The 21,224-nt window shown below is 38.3% G+C and overlaps 1 protein-coding gene across 1 annotated transcript in view; it reads left to right on the top strand.

Annotated features, from left to right (window-relative positions):
- Positions 1-20,408, top strand: part of LOC126336611 (diacylglycerol kinase eta) — a 1,405,164-nt gene extending 1,384,756 nt beyond the window's left edge. Inside the window, 2 exon segments of the mRNA XM_050000480.1 lie at positions 17,517-17,569; positions 17,571-20,408. Coding sequence (XP_049856437.1) covers positions 17,517-17,569; positions 17,571-17,799 — 282 coding nt within the window. The 3' untranslated portion in view covers positions 17,800-20,408.
- Positions 20,409-21,224: the final 816 nt, after the last annotated feature.

The following is a 21,224-nucleotide window of genomic DNA, read 5'->3' on the forward strand; positions in this document are numbered from 1 at the left end:
TTCATTTACTGATGCTCTATATTGAGAACCCATCAATTACCAACTAAAATTTGGAAAGAGGTTCTTCATTGGGTTTTCCCTCCCTTACACACAGACCCTGGATGTAACATAAAAATGGAAAACTAAATTATTAACAAAATGTTTGTACACAAACCTTCAGTCTTCCATAATTTTAGTATGTCCCCACACAAAATCTTTTACAAAGAAACCAAAGAAAGTGAACAAGAACAAAAAAATGTGGAAGTAAGTGAAAGATGTACGCAGGATGTATACGACCCGGGACAACCACGAGATTTGAGAAAAACCCGGGAATTTTTTAGAATTCCAGGAATTTATCATTGTTTTAGTTTGCCATTAAATTTTTGTAACTTTGGCTGGTAAGAAACAATACTCTGAGAAAGAATATTACTGTATCTCACTACTGCAGAATAATACTGCACCAATAAAACACGAATGAGAGAAAAAAAGAAAAGAAAATATAAGTTGCAAGGGAAATGGCACCATATACAAGAACAAAACACAGTGCTCATACAAGCATCTACCAACAGCAAAATGTGTCAAAGGCTTTAGGAAGACTGTGCAATGTTTCATAACAACAAATTGCTACCGATGAGCGTGACGTCACAACTGTTTACATTAGATTCGTTTGAGCAGTTGCAAGTGAGCTTATGCACATGTGCAGTTGAGTCATGTATGAGTAGTACCTTCTCCTACTTCTGGCTACAGGAGTATGGCAGTTAGCTGTATAAGCAGTAGCAGCAAGCAGCCAGATGCTATCCGGAAAAATTTTACTGATGCACCTAAGCTGTCAGATCCATATATGCGCAACAGGCCCCGAGCTAGGGGGCAGGGTCAAACCGGGATATCTGCCCCTGGTGGCAGTTTTGGGGAGGGGGGGGGGGGGGTCAAATTCATATCATTCTTCAGAAGCTAGAGAGTATGAATGAAATGTGAAACTATTTCATAATTTCAAACTTTTTGCTTGTAGTCGGCCTAATAGGAATTTGATATTGGTACTTCATTCATTGTATTCTGTTGTGGTATAAAAATGACCATTTGTGCCAAAACAGTCTCATTTATTTGGGTGTGTAACAATTGCTGCAATATTAGGCCAGCCTACTTTGTTTTATCTAGCAGACAGTGACAAAATACACTAAAACAGATCAAGAAATCACATCAGTCTGGGTACTATTTGTATTAACAGCTTTTCTAGTATTAGACAACAACATTTCATTTTTTCATGTAGGAAAACGTTGACGAACTTTGATGAGGTAATAGATTCTTTTCCAGAAAGGAAAGTATGCCATATAAAGCTGTGGCAAGATTAGAGAGAAAAAAATCAAGGACTTAAGGATTAAAGAAATGTATACCGTCTTGCTTGTCTCATGTCTTTACTCATTTTATGTATCCTATATTTAATTTTATGTCACACAAAACAGCAAGTTATTAGCTGATAGGCAATAAAGACTGCAAATTTTCCGAAGAGTTCTTGTTCTGCCGGCTGCAGATAATGCTATCCAGTATTAATTGTAATTTTTTTTAAAAAGGGGCAGGATGTCAAACCGGCCGACTGGTAGCAGGAGAGGCACCACAGGACATTTTAATTTTCACTGGCCTGAATATAGTTTGATGGCACCCATTACAAAATATTACACATTTGAATTCCACAGAGCGAAATAGAGAGACGTGCGATGGAAGAATGCTGTGTGAAGAGGTGTGGCACTGCACTTTGGCACACTGGCCAAATTACATGTCTTACGTTCCCTCGAACATATATGTCTTATCTATCAGACTCTTCAGAAAGATGTGCGCTACAAAATGAAGATATTTTTGAAAAGTCTATTTTTTAAATTTTTTGCGCCCTGCCTCAAACGCTGGAGGGAGGGGGAGTGCCACTATCTAACATTGCCCCAGATCGGAAATATTGTAGATCAGGACCTGATGCCCAGAGCAGTCTTAGTTGTAGTGGGGAGGTGGTAGTCTCCTCGTGACTCGTGTTTACGTTAAGTGATTTTCCTGTTTCCTCTTCGTTTATTGCTCTCACGTCAAATGAAAACAAAATGGATTTCTGTCGCCGGGAGCTTTCAAGTGAATTAAAATGCACTCACATCATTACAGAAGGCTAAAATATGTTATTAGTTTCAGATTTTATTTTGTTTCCATCTTTCTAACAGTCAAGCGTTAATCGCCTTGCAGAACAATGAAGTTATTTTTGTAGGACAGTAACATGCAATGTTTGGTGGAATTTGAATATATACTTTTGTAATACGAAAATATGCAGTGTACATGTTGCAGCACATCAGACATCTTTCTAAAACGTGTTTTTCCCCTGAGTTTCGTTTTCTAAAGTGCCAGGAAATTCTACACCGGTGTATAAAACCACAACCATTGAAAGGACTGATAAGTTTTAAAGTTCCGAGGAAAAGTATACTGTTACTTAACTCGGAAAAAGTGTATTTTCATCTGGGAGAAAATGTATTTTCAACCGGGTAATCCAGGAAAAATCCGGGAATTAATTTTCCTCGGCCAAGTATACACCCTGTGTACCTTTTACTCAAGTATAATCGATCACCATGTGCATATTTTGCAAGACACTCTGAACCTCATGTATGGACATTATGATGGCTCCGTTTGCTGGCTACTATTCTTTTCTTTTAATATGTAAATGAGGGCACTCTGATCCCCTTGTATAAACCTTATGATGGATCAGTTTGCCAGCGACATGTAAAGTTGACTCATAAGAAACAAATCTTTTCCCAAATGTCATGTTTTGCATCAGCCATGGGCTGCATATCTGCTGCTAAATATTCACAGGAGTTTTGCCCATTAACTTTAGTGGTTGAAACAACTGTGGGGGAGAAAAAAGGTCTTTGATAGCCTGGGCAGGTAGTAAGACTGGATTTGTGCTAGTAGTGACAGCTCATACTTGGGTCTTAGGAAATCTTACCATTGTAACTGGCCTCTTATAAAATCTCCTGGGCCAGCTACAGTGTTTGTGTACCTGACTGAGTATGAAATTGGCCACTTGTTATGTGGAGTCATGTAGGGTTTGTTTATGTCTTTTTGTGTCCGACTTCCCTGCTTCAAGCCAAATAGTTGGCTTTATGAATACAGCTGGCTGCGCCTGTCAGGTTTGCTGTAGTACAGGAGTTTGCCTAAATAGTGTTGTTTGCGTGATTAAATTAAGCCTTCCATAGGTGATTCAATTGCCTCTAAGGAAAAATGTTTTTGGCTGCTTATGTTTCCACCTGTGGTTATGATTGGAGTTCCCAGATTCAGGATGAAGAGGTTTTCGAGTGTCTTGAGTCCTTTTACAGTCATGAGGTGAGTCTGTTAAATAACTGAGTCACAATTCATTATATAAATCCGCAGTGTGTATGTATATTGGAGCTTTGCTTACGATCCATAACACCTTGTTCCCTATGAACTACAGACAGCACAGATATGTTGGAGCTGTGTAAGCCCAGACTGGAGCAGCATATGTCATCAGAGGTGTAATAAGTGTCGTGTTCGTGGACCAAGACACCCTCATACTCTGTGTGCTGTGCCTGTTAACCACAGGGTACAGTTGTTTGAGCCTTGCATGTGCTTTTTTACCAAAGTTTTGTATGTGGTCCCCCCATGTTAGTTTACAATCCATCCAGACACTGCAGTATCTGACTTTTTCACTGAAACGTATTGGAAATGTGCGTAGAGTCATTTGTCTACAGTGCTGATGTTTGGGAGTTGTTTTGGTTTGCATATAAGCAGAACAGCCATGCCCTTGTTGACGTTTACCTTCATGTGCTGTCTCGTCAAGCAAGGCTCAACAGTTCTGAATGCTGTTTGTATTTGTGAGTCAATGTTGGATGGTTTCCAATTTTGCACTAGGATGGCAGTGTCATCTGCATCAATGGCAACCATCAAATTGGAATATCGTTAATGTGGAGGTTAAACAAGAGGGTCCTCAGGATACTCCAGTTTGCATACCATGTTGTGTTGATTGTTTGCCTCAACTGTCAGAGTTGAAACTTCTGTTAGTTACATATTAGTGTGTGAGACATAAGAGTCCATCAGGGTAACCAATGCCACTGAGTTTATGATTGAGGCTGTTGTGCCAGAGATGATCGAAGAACACAGCCCTCGTTTCTTTGCTGGGGTTGCAGCCATCTGTTATATGTTCTCCTGTATGGAGGAGTTGTTACATTGTAGGGTGGTGATTCCTGAAGGCGAACTGCTCCAGTCTCAGGGTGTCATTGTTGATGCAATGTTTAATGAGTTGTTTTAGAATCACCTTCTCAGCAATCTTACTGAGCAAACACAGGATGCTGATGGGTTGGTAGTTTTGTGGGAGGGAGTGTTCTTTCCCTGGCTTTCTGAACACCAGGATCTTGGCCACCTTCCAAAAGATAATGAAGAATTGGTGTCATAGAATGGCATTCATGATGCATGTTACTATTCCATGGCTTTATCCATGAACTCGTTGAGGACAGGTTTTTAAATGCCATTGGGACAAGGAGCTTTCCTAGCTGAGAAGTGCATAATAGCCCATGTGATAACTTGTAGGTGTAAAGACATAACCTCTTGTTTAAGATTTTGGGCTCTGTTGATTGTGGCATATCCAACCCTCTCGCCACAGTATGCACTTATTTTGCCAGACTCCTTGCAAATACCTGCCATAATTTGTGTAGATTGGTGTCTTAAACAGATGGGCAATGTGCCCTTTGTTTATGGAGAATGCTACTTGTTTCCGTAAATGACATATGTTGAGCCTGAATAGTTGTTTTGGTGATTGATCATTTCCATATTGTGTTCAAAAATTTCATCGTACTTGGGTATCAGATTTTGTTTCTAAGATTATGCTATATACTGAACTTGCTCCTGTGGTTCCACATTTTTCATCTAATCTGCAAAAAATGTGAAGTAAAATAAAATACTTTTGTTATCCTGTAACATGTTGAAATCTAGTTGCTCTTATCTAATACAGTTTTTAGGTTATCAAAGACAAAAGATGTAAAAATAATTTTTGGACAACATGTATATTTATTATTGTTATTGTTTACATAGTTCAAACCTACATTGGGGCACTGAAATTAGTCCAAATTCACTATAGTCTTTGGATTATTAGCTAGACATGCTTCTTATGGATTCTTCTTCTGTTCCCAATACTTTTGCATTTTTACAATACAACTGTTTTCCCTTCATCAGCAATGCAGAGTTGACCTCATTCATATGGTTTTAGTTGTGAGTCTCATACCACTGCAGAATAGAATCCTCTTCTCTCATCTGCCTTTGATGTGTTGCAATGTTATATTTCATACTTCTAAATAATGGTGAACTTCTTTCAGCCAATCATTCTTGGTTTTATTTTTCCTGACGTATATGAATAGTTGTTAAAACGATGCATTGATAGATTGCTACTGATGACATATAATGGGTGTTGAGCTGCAGACAGGCACATTGCATGTAGGCTGTTAGATATCAAGATATTTTAGAATCACTAAGTAGATTGTATATAGAGGTTACTTATCTTTGATAATAAGGCTTTCATTTGACTCATTGTGCTAACTGTTTTAACTGGTGTGTTATGTATCCTCTTTGAATGCAGTGTGCGAAAGATGGATTCCTCCCAAGCTGCAACAGTATCCAGGCATAAAGATAATTTCTTTACTAAATACAAGTTACTCTTATAACCGTTTTACAACTTGTAGACAGAAGGAAGATCACACATTGCGCAAGAGTGGCAGCCTCAGTGGGTACCAGATTATAGCCGTTATTTGTATTTCAAAGTTAATCTAAAAATTACCCAAACAGGGATAGTTCCAAAATGCAGGCTTTTTGAGCATTTCCACTTCCCATTGATTCCTTCAGTCCTCAAACTACTGATAATACAATGGAACATAGAATCATGGACATCAAAAAAATACATCAAAATTACCTTTAACATGTACGTGAGTTTCATTCTCATACATCTGAAATACTTTTCTCTACTATTGATCATAAATTAATCTTCAGTCTGATCCACAGTTCAGACCATAGGTTCACAATTACAAAATTGCTCCAATGCCATCTCTTAACAATACAAGTCATCTATCCAGACATACTCTCCCAACAAGAACCTCCACAAAGAATAATCGCCCCCCCCCCCCCCCCCCTCTCTGAAGCTTCAAAGAGTAAACAGCTTTGTCATGGTCCACAGAACATCCGTGTCATTGTTTCTCACTGACGGTGGCCTTGAAACACTGCAAGTTATTCAAATACTACACACTCTTCACAAGATTTACTACACAAGCCCCCTGTGGGAGCAGCATCTTAAGCCATTAATATTGCTATTATTGCTCTATTATGGTGAACTTTCTAACTCTTATGGAAAGATAAAATTATTCAGGTTTCATATAAATTTGCAGAAAATATTGTGATTGTTCATAGAGTTGAAATTCATGAGACTATTCACTCATTGAAATAAAATCATAAAATTGGCGGCATAAGATGGCATGAGCAGTGTGTTACTTCACCATTACCACTTGGCAGCTGTTATAAATGTGCTACCCAAAAAGTTCTAAGATTGGCGTATTTAGGCAACTAGCACTTTTTACTTCACTATTAGCAGCTAGTGCAACTGTAATTCTATTTATTGATAGCTCCCCTATTCAGGTTAAGTCTCCATGGGAAACTTTGGAAAACTGGGAACGAAGCTGGATCAACCTTGGTTTACTGTCAAGAATATACATATATAAATAGTTGTTCTTTGTAATTGGAAACTGAATCTTCAAAAATATTCCAAGCAATGCATGTGAAATTTTGATTAGCTTACAAGTATTCATATTTTACATTGACAAGTCAGTTTGGTATACGATGTTAAAGTTTGTTGATGTGAGTTGAGAATAATATTTGAACAAAAATAAAGACTCTTAATTGATTCTTATGATGTCAGCATGATGTTCACATGAAGCCAAAGATTAGCTGGAGATGGACCTGAGGCGTGTGCCATTGAAGCCCCTTTTCAGTCAGCCAGGATGTGGGTTGGAAAGCAACATGGCTGATCACAGGAACAAGCTTGATCCACAGGATAGTAAAGTGGTTGGGATTGGACCCTCAAAACACCATGCTCACACCAATGGTGTGTGAATGTGAAACATAGCAAAAAATTAATGAGTGAAGTTCCATTGGTTCAAAAACCTGGAACGCATGGGATTAGTACACATTTAATTACCTTGTCAGAGAAACTCTGTTTGCTGTGGTTTCTGATCTGTACTGAATTTGTTGGATTTGGGAGAGCTGTAGTACAAATTAGACTAATTCTTAATAGAACAATCTTTTTGGTTTGTTCTAATCTATCACTTCACTTTTACTGGCGAACTGTTTCATGCCTGTGTAGCACAGTCACAAAGTGTCCTCATTACATTCACAAGATAAAATCAGGACAGTAGAGACACTTGCCTTGCGATACATCAGGAAAAATACTGTCTGCATGTGCCATTTGTGGAGCTGCATTCCTGAGCAAACTGCTGGAACTCTTTTATTCCATTCATGCACCCCATAAAGGTTACACTTCACATGACACTGTACTCGAGTGTATTCATGAGCATGTACATGTTTTTACACATCTCAACCCAACAACATTGTCTCTGGAATTTTGTTGTTTGGCTTCATGTGGTGAATCTGTTTCTCGTGGACCTCACAGATTGAGAAATTCCATAAGTCATAATTTTAGAATAACTGAAAACTTTGAGCAAGGTGCTCAATATATCATAGATCACCCCCAGACTGATAATGGAAACCTAGTATATGGCTCTGGAAAGGGATCTGAAAAAATGTAGGACTCTAAAATACAAGCTAGACCAACTCTAAAATGTAAATTATTTTTCAAATGTCCTCCAAATTGGATTGACTCAATTAACTTTGTTAGTCTTGTTGATAGCAAGGGAAAAGTGATCTGTAATTTGCCAAGTTAGAATTGTTCTATCTATATAGATATCCAACTTACTTGAATTGTATTGTGATAATAACTTCAATAGCAAGCAAAATCTTAACAATGTGAATATTTTCATAAAATAACTGATGAAAATTGTGAAATAAAACAAAAGCTCCAGGATTTTTCACAGGATAACACTTATCAACTACAAACTTCATTAGTTCAACAAATCATACACAAATGCATGTAACATCATCATAAATAATTAAGACACATACTTTAAATCTAAATATAAAACATCATGTAGAAAAGGCTAAGAAAATATTGAGCCATGTATCACATATAACAAATCCTTAGTTAAAAAATTATGAAATTGATGTTGTGGTTCACAACAATGTACTCTACTTTCATCAAAAATAATACTTGTTTAAGTCTTGATGTGATATTCTAATTCTATGACTGTCTGGATACCCTAGTAAATAAGCACTGGGACTTGGAATTCCTATAATCTCAAAAGGCCTAGTGAACAGCAAATGTCACTTCTTGTTTTTCTTGTTCAAGAGCAGTGTGTGTAGATGGGTTTTCAGTAGCACTTCCTCACCCATTTGAAATCTTTGTATCCTAACTAATCTTTTGTCACAATCATATTTTGTTTTGATTGCTTGGTTGACAGCTTCATGTTATGACCTTGGGATGGTGTGCAAACTATGGCAGAAAGTTTTTTGTGGAAATACGTAGAGATAACATTTATATCCTCATATTATTCAAAGCTTTTTTTAAACACTTGTAAATATTGTGTCAAGAGATCAAAAAACTGTCACTATTGTTTTTTGGTAAGGTTCTCTGGTTCTGATATCTGTTACTATACATGTGCTGCCACCCCAGGTAGTTTTATAGAATGCACCAGAAATGTTCACGTCCTGTGATATTGTCTGACAATAAAGTCAATCCAGAAACCTTGGCAGTGTCATCTGTGGCTATCATCCTTCCACAGAAACTTAGCCTGAGTTCTGGCTCCATCAACCTTGAATAATTCTCGTGAATAAATTCAGGGTCTATAATAAGGCTTTCAATTAATGCTTCAACCATGTAAAAGCTCCATTAAGCCACTACATTTTGTAGCCTAACTGTCATCTTTTGATCACATGCCTATTGCTCCAACAATTTTGCAGCTGTGCACTGGAAAGACTGTCAATCCAAACATCTTATTAAAAAAAGCTTTGTGAGAATACAGCAACTAATGCCTCTGTGTCCAAAATAGTTGTGACTGGAATATCATCAACCATGGCCCTAACTGCAGATTATGGAACTCATGGATATTCCTGGTTGCATTTGTTCACATCTGCACAGTGGTCCTATGTCACATTGGCTCCACCATCATACCAGAAGAATTGCATAGTTTTGTCACAGCCCCTATCCCATGTTATGACTGATTTTCTGGGACTTGATGTGGTTGGAGTTAGTTTACTGGAAGCTGTTTGACACCACAATTGCTATCATCAGCTACTTCTGTTATTAACTTGGTAGACTGTATGGAGAACACACTGATTGGTTTTATGGCACCCTATATATGAACTATGTAATATATAACATTTATAGAAAAAATAAAAGAACTTCAAATTTGCATGGCAATTACATAAAATAAAACATAAGTAAAATTCTTTACATTGTTGTCTGACTTATTTCCACATTTGCCAGTAAACATAGAAAATATAAGAAAGCTTCCAGGTTCACTCCTTGTGAGTCAGTTGTTTTATTCTTTAAACACATATATAACATCAGATGGATAAAACTATTTTTTAAATTTATTTACAAGGCACAATGAGGCACATTATATATGTAACTATTAGAATTGATCTGATTTAAATGTTTTTATCTTTGTATAATTTTTTTCTCTTTATTTAAACATCATGACAGGTATGTTGTTCCTCTTATTTACTGAATAGTTTGTAGATGGCGCCATATGTCAGCAAGATGGATGGTTGATGTGACTTGGCATTCTGTTACAGAAGTGGAGAGTACTAGTCTCTGTGTCACTTGTAATGGATTTTACTTATAAATACAATAAAACCAAGACGCTGAATTGCTGTTATTAACAATGTACATGCATCTAAACTAACATACCATGGAGAGAGTTCTGTAGATTCAGTGTTATAACCAACATACTCGTTCAGTATTATGCTGATGGCTGCTACATATTGACAAGACAGCAGGAGCTACTTCGTTCCCCCTGCGTCAGACCTTACACTGTTTCCTAGCAACAAGTTTTCAAACAATTCCCAGAACAGCGCATTGTCATAACGACCTGATCATTAATCAGGTTGCTGTCAGTATTCTTGTGATGGCAAAAGATCTTCCCTCACATTAGATGTCAAAATCAGCACCTTATGTTTCATTGTAAGTAAATGAGCAGCTATACTCAATTTGTCTGTGGTATCTTTTCTGCCCAATGCAATGTGTTTCCCAAACCTAATTTCCAGCCTCCTTTCTATAACAGAATGCCAAGTCACACCAACCATCCATCTTGCTGACAATTGGTGCCATCTACAAACTATTCAGTAAATAAGAGGAACAGCATACCTGTCATGATGTTTAAATAAAGAGAAAAAATAATACAAAGATAAAAACATTTAATCAGATCAAATAAATTTAAAAAATGGTTTTGCCCATCTGACATTAGATATGTGTTTAAAGAATAAAAAAAAAATGACTCACAAGTACTGAACCTGGAAATTTTCTTATATTTTCTATGTTTACTGGCAAATGTGGAAATCATTATGTAATTGACATGCAAATTTGATGTTTTTTATTTTCCTTTAAATGTTATATATTATGTAGTTCATATATAGGGCACCATAAAACCAATCAGTGTGTTCTCCACACAGCCTACCTCCTTTATACAGTAGTATTCAAAGAACTGTGACTAACACACAAACAACAGGGAACTAACATGCATCAAGACTAGAAAGCAGTGGTATGTAATCGAATGTATAAGCCATATAGGTTATGCCATTAGTTGTAACTTATTGTATCGTCTGACCATGTTCTTCTTGCATTTTTTAGCATTGATAATAGCTAGGCACTAGCTGAAATCTGGATTTGCCAAATAAAACTTGCAAAGAGAAAAAAAAGGATGACTGATTGCTGCAGTCTATAATTTATAAATCACGTCACAGTCACTGAGTGCACACACTCTCCTAATGGAAGGTAACCTGTGTGTTTGATTACCTGACTTTGGACAACTAGCATTCAGTTTTTGTGGTTGGTTTTCACTATGGCTGTTGCTTGTCCTAGACCCCTGCAAATAAATATCTCCATGTCCCAGTCATGATCTGATATCCTCTTGGATTAAATTGGTGGAATCTGAGACTGACATGAATTTCTCTAAGTTTAACTCTGGTATATGGATAGGTTTTCGTGCATATTGATAGGCAGCTTTGCCTTCAGGATCTGTAGAATATCTTGATGTGAAATGGGCTTGTCACAGTAACACACCTTGATTAGATATTTTTCAAAATATCTTCATAAACTTCGACTCTTAAACAAGAAAGGTTAAGAACTGTGTACTTCCTTTTTCAATCTTTCCTGAATAACACAAGATCAGTATTTAGCAAGAAATGCTTTCTAAAACTCTTGAGACATCTTTCATGAACTGATTATTTCTGTCGCTCATAGGGCACTGTCACCAAGAATATATCCTGTGAAATAACAATCTTCTGTGATCACGCCCAAGATCAGGGTTTATCCACAGATAAACACTACAGGATTAACAATCTTATTGTATGGAGAAAATATCTGAAACTGCATGTATTTGAGCATTTTCTCTTGAGTTAACATTTTCACTTACATTGTAGTTGTTGGCAACATACCATGCGCAGAATGTGACTTAATTTGTATTGGTTGGTATGTGCATATTATCACATTGTGACCTGGGTCTTGAGGTCTGTGCTCTTTTGACATCGTGTCATTCTCGTTTGATCTCTCGCACCACCCCCTGGACTCCCATATCTCTCTATTGCCCATTTCAACTATTTCCCCAATTTTTATGTTCACTGAGGGAAATCATAATCTATCTGTTCCCTTGTTTCTTGCAGTTCCAGTTTCAATTCACTTGCAGTGGGGAATTTTCATTTGACATATTAACAGTAGCTTGTGTTTGTTCATTCACACATCACGTGATTTGTTCCTTCTTGGCCTTGACTCAAGCATCTGCTGAATCCTGCTGTTTATGTATGGTGAACTTTTTCCCTATTTTATCTTCATAACCAGTAGACAAGCTGGTTGCTTGTTTCAAAAGTTGTTACCATATTACTTCCAGATACATGTATATCCCAAATATCATTAACTTTGACTGTAAGCTGTTCTATAACAGCTGGAATTTACTCTTCAGCTTTTTATTTTTCTGCCCCTTCTTCTACTAATTCTGTAACCTGAGTGGTCATTTTGATTTGTTTAGTGGTCATTCTGGTTTGTTTAGTTATCATTCCAGTTTGTTTAGTGGCCTTAATCTACACAGATACTCCACAAGCCACCATACAGTGTGTGACGGAGGGTACCCTGTACCACTACTTGTCATTTCCTTTCCAGCTCCACTCGCAAATAAAGCGAGGGAAAACAACCATCTATGTGCTTCCGAATGAGCCCTAATTTATTGTATCTTGCCCAAAGTATGTTGGCGGCAGTAGAATCATTTGGCAGTCATCATCAAATGCCAGTTCTCTAAATTTTTTCAATAGTGTTCGAACCTACTGGTGTTAGATCTAGTACACCCACCTCTGAATTGTTTCAATGTCTTCCTTTAATCTGACCTGTTATGAATTCCAAACGCTGAAGAAGTACTCAAGAATAGGTTACACCAGCATCTTATATGTGGTCTGTTTTACAGGTGAACCATTCTTTCCTAAAATTCTCTCAATAAACTGAAGTTGACCCTTCACCTAACCTACCACAGTTCTCACATGTTTATTCCATTTCATATTGCTTTGCAACTTTATGCCCAGATATTTAAATGGCTTGACTGTGTCAAGCAGGACACTAGAAATACTGTATCCAAACATTACAGGTTTGTTATTCCTACTCATGTGCATTAACTTACAGTTTCCCACATTTAGAGCTAGCTGTCATTCATCACACCAACCAGAAATTTTCTCTAAATTGTCTAGTACCATGCTACAGCCACTCAACTTCAACACCTTACCATACACCACTGCATCATCAGCAAACAACCTCAGATTGCTGCCCACCCTGTCCTCCAAGTCATCTACATGTTCAGAGAACTCTTTCCTGCGACACTCCTGATGATACTCTTGTCTGTGATGAACGCTCGCTGTCAAGGACAACATACTCAGTTCTATTACTTAAGAAGTCTTGGAGCCACTCACAAATCTGTGAACTTTTCGATATGCCTGTACCTGTGTTAACAGCCTGCAATGGGGCATCGTGTCAAATATCTTCTATAAATCTAGAAATATGGCATCTGCTTGTTGCCCTTCATCCACAGTTCACAATAAACCATGTGAGAAAAGGGTAAGCTGAGTTTTGCAGGAGCAATGCTTTCTAAAAGTGTGCACATCACATGTGATCAGATGGGTTGCACCCAGAATAGGCTGAAGGCTGATCTGGAGGCACAGATTCTAACCATCCTAGCAAGACTAACTGAAGAAGTTAACTGTAAAAGTAGACAGAATTCTTGACATGCAACTTGCTACCCTCCTGATGTGTTACCAACAGATGCTGATGTGTTAATGAGTTGTGTACTGGTTGTTCAGTGAGCAGCTACTGCACTACAGACTGAATGAATTCGCCCTTACAAAAATGCGAGATTGAACCTCTCAAACAGAAAAACACACACAATGTTTAATAAATTTACTATGAGGAAAACACAGGACAAGAGAAACACTTAATTTGCCACTCTGTAGATGTGTATCAGCCGAGAGCTGGAAGCTTAGCTCAGCCATTTTGTTCTGTTTGATAGTGATTTTGGTTTTTTTATTGACCATTTCACTTTATCTAGTTGCTATTTCAGCTTGTGCAATGGTCATTTCAATTTGTTGAGTTGTGAACAATCTTAGTTACTTCATTTCAGTTAAGGGATCTATAACTGGTTAGCTCACTGCTCCTGTTTCCTGTACCTCCTCAACTGATTGAAAATTTCCTGGCTCTGGAGGCACCATTTTAAACAGAGCATGAGTGCTGAAAAAATTAATTAATTAATTAACACTAAATCTGATATGACTAGACACAACACACACAAATTATTGACTGAACAAAACAAATCACACACAAATTTAGCTTATTACTTATACTGTTATACAGAAGACTCTGAAAAGGAAGAGCAAATGTTCTAGATCAAATGGTGATAGCACTGCACTGATAAATTAACTAGTAGGATCACTATTCTTCAACAATTTGGTACAAATGAGAGCTAGTAATGAAGATTAATGCCATGTCTGACTTTGTTTTCTGCTGCTGCATTGTCAAGTTCATTTGTGATTGACCTTGGTTCAGTACTGTCTGGTGCTGTATCTTCCACTAATTGTTTATCAAAGAATGCAGCAAATATGTCATATAGTACAGCAGTTAATAATACAATAACTACAATACACAGCCCTGTTGTATTTGTAGTACATATAGTGATTATTGCTCTTTGATAATAAGACTTCAGGGTGGTCTATTGTGCTAACTGTTACACTGTTATCTTACATATTCTCTCTGAATGCAATTTGCAAAAGGTGTATTCTTCTCAAACTGTAACAATATCTCATAATAATGCTCACTTCCTTACCAAATACAGGTTACTCTTGGAAGCTCATTAGAAGCTTGTAGAGGGAAGGAAGTTTACATGCTGTTAGTTCTGAAGTGCTGGTATGTTAAACAACTCCACTGTCTAGTGATTCCTCCGATCCACAAACTGCTGATAGTATAATGGAGTAGGAAAGGGGGGATCAGTGAGTGGTATCAGAAAAATTCTCCACCACACACTGCCAGGAGGTGGTGTGTGGAGTATTGGTACAGATGTGAACATCATGAGTCAGGAGAAAAAGCATCATCACAGTCCATAAAACATGTGTATCATTGTTTCTCATCAGCATCTTGCACACACTGGGAATTATTTAAACTCTACATACTATTTACAAGACATACTGCACTACAGAACAAAGTTCTTCTTCAGTCAGAGAAATACACACATCCATCCACATGTTTCACGCGCGCACGCACACACACACACACACACACACACACACACACACACTTGGGCACTGTCATCTCTGCATGCTGAGCCCTGATTGTCGTGAGCAGCAATATCAGTGGGTTTGAGTAGTTGTGGTATAGAAGAAGTGTGGAATGAGGTGGGGGAGGGAAAATGGAAAAGTAGAAGTACAGAAGGGGAAAAGACTACGCATGTGCACTGGGGGAATAGAAGGCAGTGTAAGCCTATAGTGGAAGTAGGGAAGGGGATAAGATGCAGGAGCACAAGAACTAGTTCAGTTTGAGTCCAGGTGGTTTATAGGAATGAAGTCCATTCTGCAGGGAATGTTCCCACCTGCACAGTTCAGAAAAACTGGTGTTCTACCTGCACAGTCAGAAAAACTAGTGTTGGTAGGAAGAATCCAGATGGTTTGGGCAGTGATACGATTGTTGAAGTTAAGGATGCTGTGTTGACTAACAAACTCAGCAACTTGGAGGTCTAGTTGTTTCATGATCACAGTTTGGCAGTGGCCATTCATATCAACAGACAGCTTATTATATATAATGTCCACATAGAATGCTGCACAGTTGATAGTCCACATGGCTGGTTTCACAGGTGACTCTGCCCTTGAGGGGTCGGAGACACCTGTGACAGGACCACTCTAGTCCTCCTGAAATATGACACTTCATAAAGTCTAGGATTGGGGCTATCCAATGCAGGTTCTGATTTATTAGTACCCATAAAATTTATCACTGTGTACTTTCTGAATATTTGATTAAACTGTAGTTCAGACTCTTGGGTCCTGTAGCAAGTGTTGAACTACACTCCTGGAAAAAAGAACACATTGACACCGGTGTGTCAGACCCACCATACTTGCTCCGGACACTGCGAGAGGGCTGTACAAGCAATGATCACACGCACGGCATAGCGGACACACCAGGAACCGCGGTGTTGGCCGTCGAATGGCGCTAGCTGTGCAGCATTTGTGCACCGCCGCCGTCAGTGTCAGCCAGTTTGCCGTGGCATACAGAGCTCCATCGCAGTCTTTAACACTGGTAGCATGCCGTGACAGCGTGGACGTGAACCATATGTGCAGTTGACGGACTTTGAGCGAGGGCGTATAGTGGGCATGCGGGAGGCCGGGTGGACGTACCGCCGAATTGCTCAACACGTGGGGCGTGAGGTCTCCACAGTACATCGATGTTGTCGCCAGTGGTCGGCGGAAGGTGCACGTGCCCGTCGACCTGGGACCGGACCGCAGCGACGCACGGATGCACGCCAAGACCGTAGGATCCTACGCAGTGCCGTAGGGGACCGCACCGCCACTTCCCAGCAAATTAGGGACACTGTTGCTCCTGGGGTATCGGCGAGGACCATTCGCAACCGTCTCCATGAAGCTGGGCTACGGTCCCGCACACCGTTAGGCCGTCTTCCGCTCACGCCCCAACATCGTGCAGCCCGCCTCCAGTGGTGTCGCGACAGGCGTGAATGGAGGGACAAATGGAGACGTGTCGTCTTCAGCGATGAGAGTCGTTTCTGCCTTGGTGCCAATGATGGCCGTATGCGTGTTTGGCGCCGTGCAGGTGAGCGCCACAATCAGGACTGCATACGATCGAGGCACACAGGGCCAACACCCGGCATCATGGTGTGGGGAGCGATCTCCTACACTGGCCGTACACCTCTGGTGATCGTCGAGGGGACACTGAATAGTGCACGGTACATCCAAACCGTCATCGAACCCATCGTTCTACCCTATCCTAGACTGGCAAGGGAACTTGCTGTTCCAACAGGACAATGCACGTCCGCATGTATCCCGTGCCACCCAACGTGCTCTAGAAGGTGTAAGTCAACTACCCTGGCCAGCAAGATCTCCGGATCTGTCCCCCATTGAGCATGTTTGGGACTGGATGAAGCGTCGTCTCACGCGGTCTGCACGTCCAGCACGAACGCTGGTCCAACTGAGGCGCCAGGTGGAAATGGCATGGCAAGCCGTTCCACAGGACTACATCTAGCATCTCTACGATCGTCTCCATGGGAGAATAGCAGCATGCATTGCTGCGAAAGGTGGATATACACTGTACTAGTGCCGACATTGTGCACGCTCTGTTGCCTGTGTCTATGTGCCTGTGGTTCTGTCAGTGTGATCATGTGATGTATCTGACCCCAGGAATGTGTCAATAAAGTTTCCCCTTCCTGGTACAATGAATTCACAGTGTTCTTATTTCAATTTCCAGGAGTGTATATTTATTGAGTCTTATTAGAAATTAAAGTAAATTAAAATGTTCTGAATGTTTTGTCTATATCTAATTGTTACATGCTATTAATGAATAACAAAGGTTTCTCAAATTATTTTTTACATACGTGAACAGTGATTATTTTCTAAGTTAGTTGACAATAACAGGATAAGTAATAGTAGTCTATTTTGTATTACAGAGTGCAGGTGAACGCAAGAGCCGATCACGTGGTTTGTTTCGTCTCAAGTTCCGACGGGGGTAGCAGTCGAGCAGTACGAGAAGTTTCAGCATGGGGTGTTGTTGAAGTTGCAGCATGGCTTGAAGCCCTGGGTCTTGCCGAGTATGCTGAAAGTTTCACACGCAATGACATTCGAGGTCGGGAACTCCTTGCACTTGGACGCAGAGATTTACGTGAACTTGGAGTAGTTAAAGTTGGACACGTCAAACGAATACTTGCTGCCATAAGGGACCTGAGTTCGTGATCCAAGAGCGTGTAGGTGGTAACACCTACACGATCTCTCAGTTGAACAATAAGAGGCATATGGACAAAGGACCTTCTGTGCTCAAACAAAATTACAGTGAATGTTATGATGTGTCTTTCTCTGGATGGAAGTTCAGAGTGTGGAAGCTGTCTCATTTACGCTTATTACTACTCTGTCTCTCTGTCTGTCTGTCTGTCCGTGTGTGTGTGTGTGTGTGTGTGTGTGTGTGTGTGTGTGTTTACATATTTCTGTGTGCACACAGTAAATTTGTGTATGCCTTCTCTCCAGACTATTTGCAAAATGCGATGGATGGATGCGTGAATACTTGTTATGGCATTTGTGCCTTTTCTGTCAATCAGGTGCATAGATCTTCAGTTAAATGCAAATAGCCTCATGTCCCTTTGGGTGTGGAACATCTGTCACTGTGGCACTGGACATTTTTAAGAAAACTTTAATTATCTTCTTTTATACTTCAAACAATGCTTTCTTGTAGAAATGTTTACATACTGAGTAATACAACGTACATACTGTTGAGAAAGCGTCAGTAATTTTTTTGCAGCAATGAGAGAGAGAGAAAACATTGAAACATTGTATCTTATAAGATTGGCTAAAATTATACCAATGAAGTATAAAAGATTTTACTGGTTAGATCTGAAAAATTATTTTAAAATGAGATAAGAAAGGATTTACCTCTGTGCCTAATACTTCACTTTCACTTTTTATGAGATGCTTTACATCTTCATTGAAATTTGCTTAACTACATTTTGCTAAGCATATTAATACAATGCTCTTCAATTGCAATGAAGTCAGTGTTGAATACAGGTAGTCAAAAGTTTGTACTTTTGCAGTGTGAAGAATAATACTCATCATATTTCTAATATAAGATATCGGTTATAATTGTCCAATATGTTTGATGTCTGTTGAGTGGTTATGCCAATGGGAAGCCGAGATGACATACATCATGGTAGAACAGACAAATCATACTTCAGTTTAAGAATGAAGTCTTGAACAGTGAGAGCAAAGTGGTAAAAGAGTGTACTGTTCACATGGCTGCTAAGAAGGAAATGATTAGTTTGAAAGAAGAAAAGGTTATTGCATACTCAGTGTGATATATTATGTACTCTTTACTCATGGCTTTATTTCTTCTTCAGTCACATTATTTTATTTAAGCAAGATACTAGCACTGCATCACACAGCCTGTTCTCTTCAACATAGGAAAACAGCAGAAGTAACATTTCAGTATCTACTAACTACCCAATTAATTTTCTTTCCTGTTGTTAATACTTTTTCCCATGGTGCCGTAAGTCCTGAATTCAACATTGTACTTTGTAACATTCCCTATGTAGTGGCTGCTGCCCTCTGAGTCCTAGTGTCTTCCATGCCTTACCAGCAAGAGAGCTATATGAAGCTCAGAATATAGAACCCATGTGATTTTTGATGTACAAATATTTATTCCCTTGTAGTGTATTGAGTTTAATTTTGTAAATATAGTTACTAAGTATTCTTTAATAAGACTCTGGTAAAGACCATTTCCTAAAGAGAGGTTGTGCATTTACTGAAATGGTAATTGTGTTCTCACTTTTTATTTTTAGAAACACTGTTAATGGTTAGTAAAAATGAATCAATATTATTGAATGAGTTGAATAATGTGTGTGATATTAGGCATAGGTTTTTAGGTGCTTCGTATGTCTCAATATGCAGTATCCTTAAATTCATAAAAATTTTGTTTCTCATACAGCAGGGCAATTCAGTGTAATGTCCTGCTTTGTATCTTTGTACGGGTAATGTAAATGCAGTTGATTTTAATTTTGTCTGGCTTAAGTTAAGTCACTACTAAACCACATTCTGCCTGTTTCCTATAGGAGTACATCTCCAAAACAGTTTTCATAAAGACATATGTAAGATTTTTTTCCTTTTACTGTAAAATTATGTGTTTCTGTACTTTTAGACTGGTGTGTTAAAATGTTGCCTGATAGTTTCTTATTAGATTAGTGTTATAGAATTCCTTTTAGAAGATTTTTTAAACAAACAATAGTGAGAAAAAAGTCAGGTATAAGAAATTTGTGAGTACTTTGTGGTGTAAGCAAGGATGCTCCACCTTGTGTAAAAGGACATAACAATATATTTAGAAAATGTATATGTAGTACATATTCCTTCTAAGCAATACTAAACTTCATTAGAAGTTTCAATAATTATTTGGAAAGCTTGTTATTATTCTTGTCTGCTGAGCGTTGCAGTAGTACAGAGTTCAGAAAAATTATTTTCTACTCCAGAATTTCATTACTACTGCTGTTAAATAAGGAGATAACGTGTTATTGTTATTGGCCACATTTGTGGTCACTCTAAATCCGCTATTGCGGTTACATAATCAGTAATGGCCATAAAGTCAACACATTTTCTGAATTTTTGATGCAATTTTATGCTTCATTTTGTATTCACTTTTTAATCTCATTTACAAATGTTGTTTCCACACACTGTAAAACAGGTATTGGGGTATATTTATACCTTGTTATTTACAGGAAAATTGCAGTTTGTTTGTATTACACAGCAAAAGATTGAATTATATGTGAAAACAATTCAGTGCTATAAATTAAAGACATAAATTTTTATTTTTGATGTTTCATTCACAAAGCATGCTGCTTATCTATTTATTCATTGACTCTGGCTTTTTATTTGCTCATATTAAGTCTAAAGTAAAAATATACTGTGCAACATACACTCCTACATGCATACTAAAAAATTAAAGTAGACCAAACATTCACAGATAATTTGCTTTTCCATTTAATTGAGTTGGCATAAAATGCTTATGCTGTAATTTTAATATGTGCATTTGAATATCCGTTTTCTTTGCATTTCTAGTATATAAGTGTCATAATAAACCCTGATGTGAAGAATTATTTCAAGTATACATATAATCAATACATTTTTACAGTTGTTTGGATGCTTAGTACAGGTTCACAGTACTGATACTACCTTCATTAACCAACAATCAGAAATCATAGCTGAAACGCTACAGATGTAATCTTAGGTTTTTAAACTCTCATATTTGTACTTGCCTACAGATATTTGGGGAACGAGATAGGTAAGATTGTAATATTAAGGATAAAGAAGTTTTAACAATCACACATTACCAGAGGTTAAAAATACTGCTACAGTGGTAAAGTTCTTTTATTATCACATGACCGGTTTCGTGGTCTTATGCACCCATCTTCAGGTGTCGTAATTTAGTGCTGCGAGCCCCAAGTGCTGTAGTGGACGTGTACAATGTGCAGTGTGCTACCTACGAGTGCAGGACATTACATTAATTCTTGTTTTATAGATCACGAATATGACATTTCATAATGATGTGGAACATGATACTGTGAAGAGAATCTCTGCAAACAGGTACTTTTCTCTTTGATTTATTTTTCATTATGTTCTGCCAT

Source organism: Schistocerca gregaria, chromosome 2 (assembly GCF_023897955.1).
Source record: "Schistocerca gregaria isolate iqSchGreg1 chromosome 2, iqSchGreg1.2, whole genome shotgun sequence".
NCBI lineage: Eukaryota > Metazoa > Arthropoda > Insecta > Orthoptera > Acrididae > Schistocerca > Schistocerca gregaria.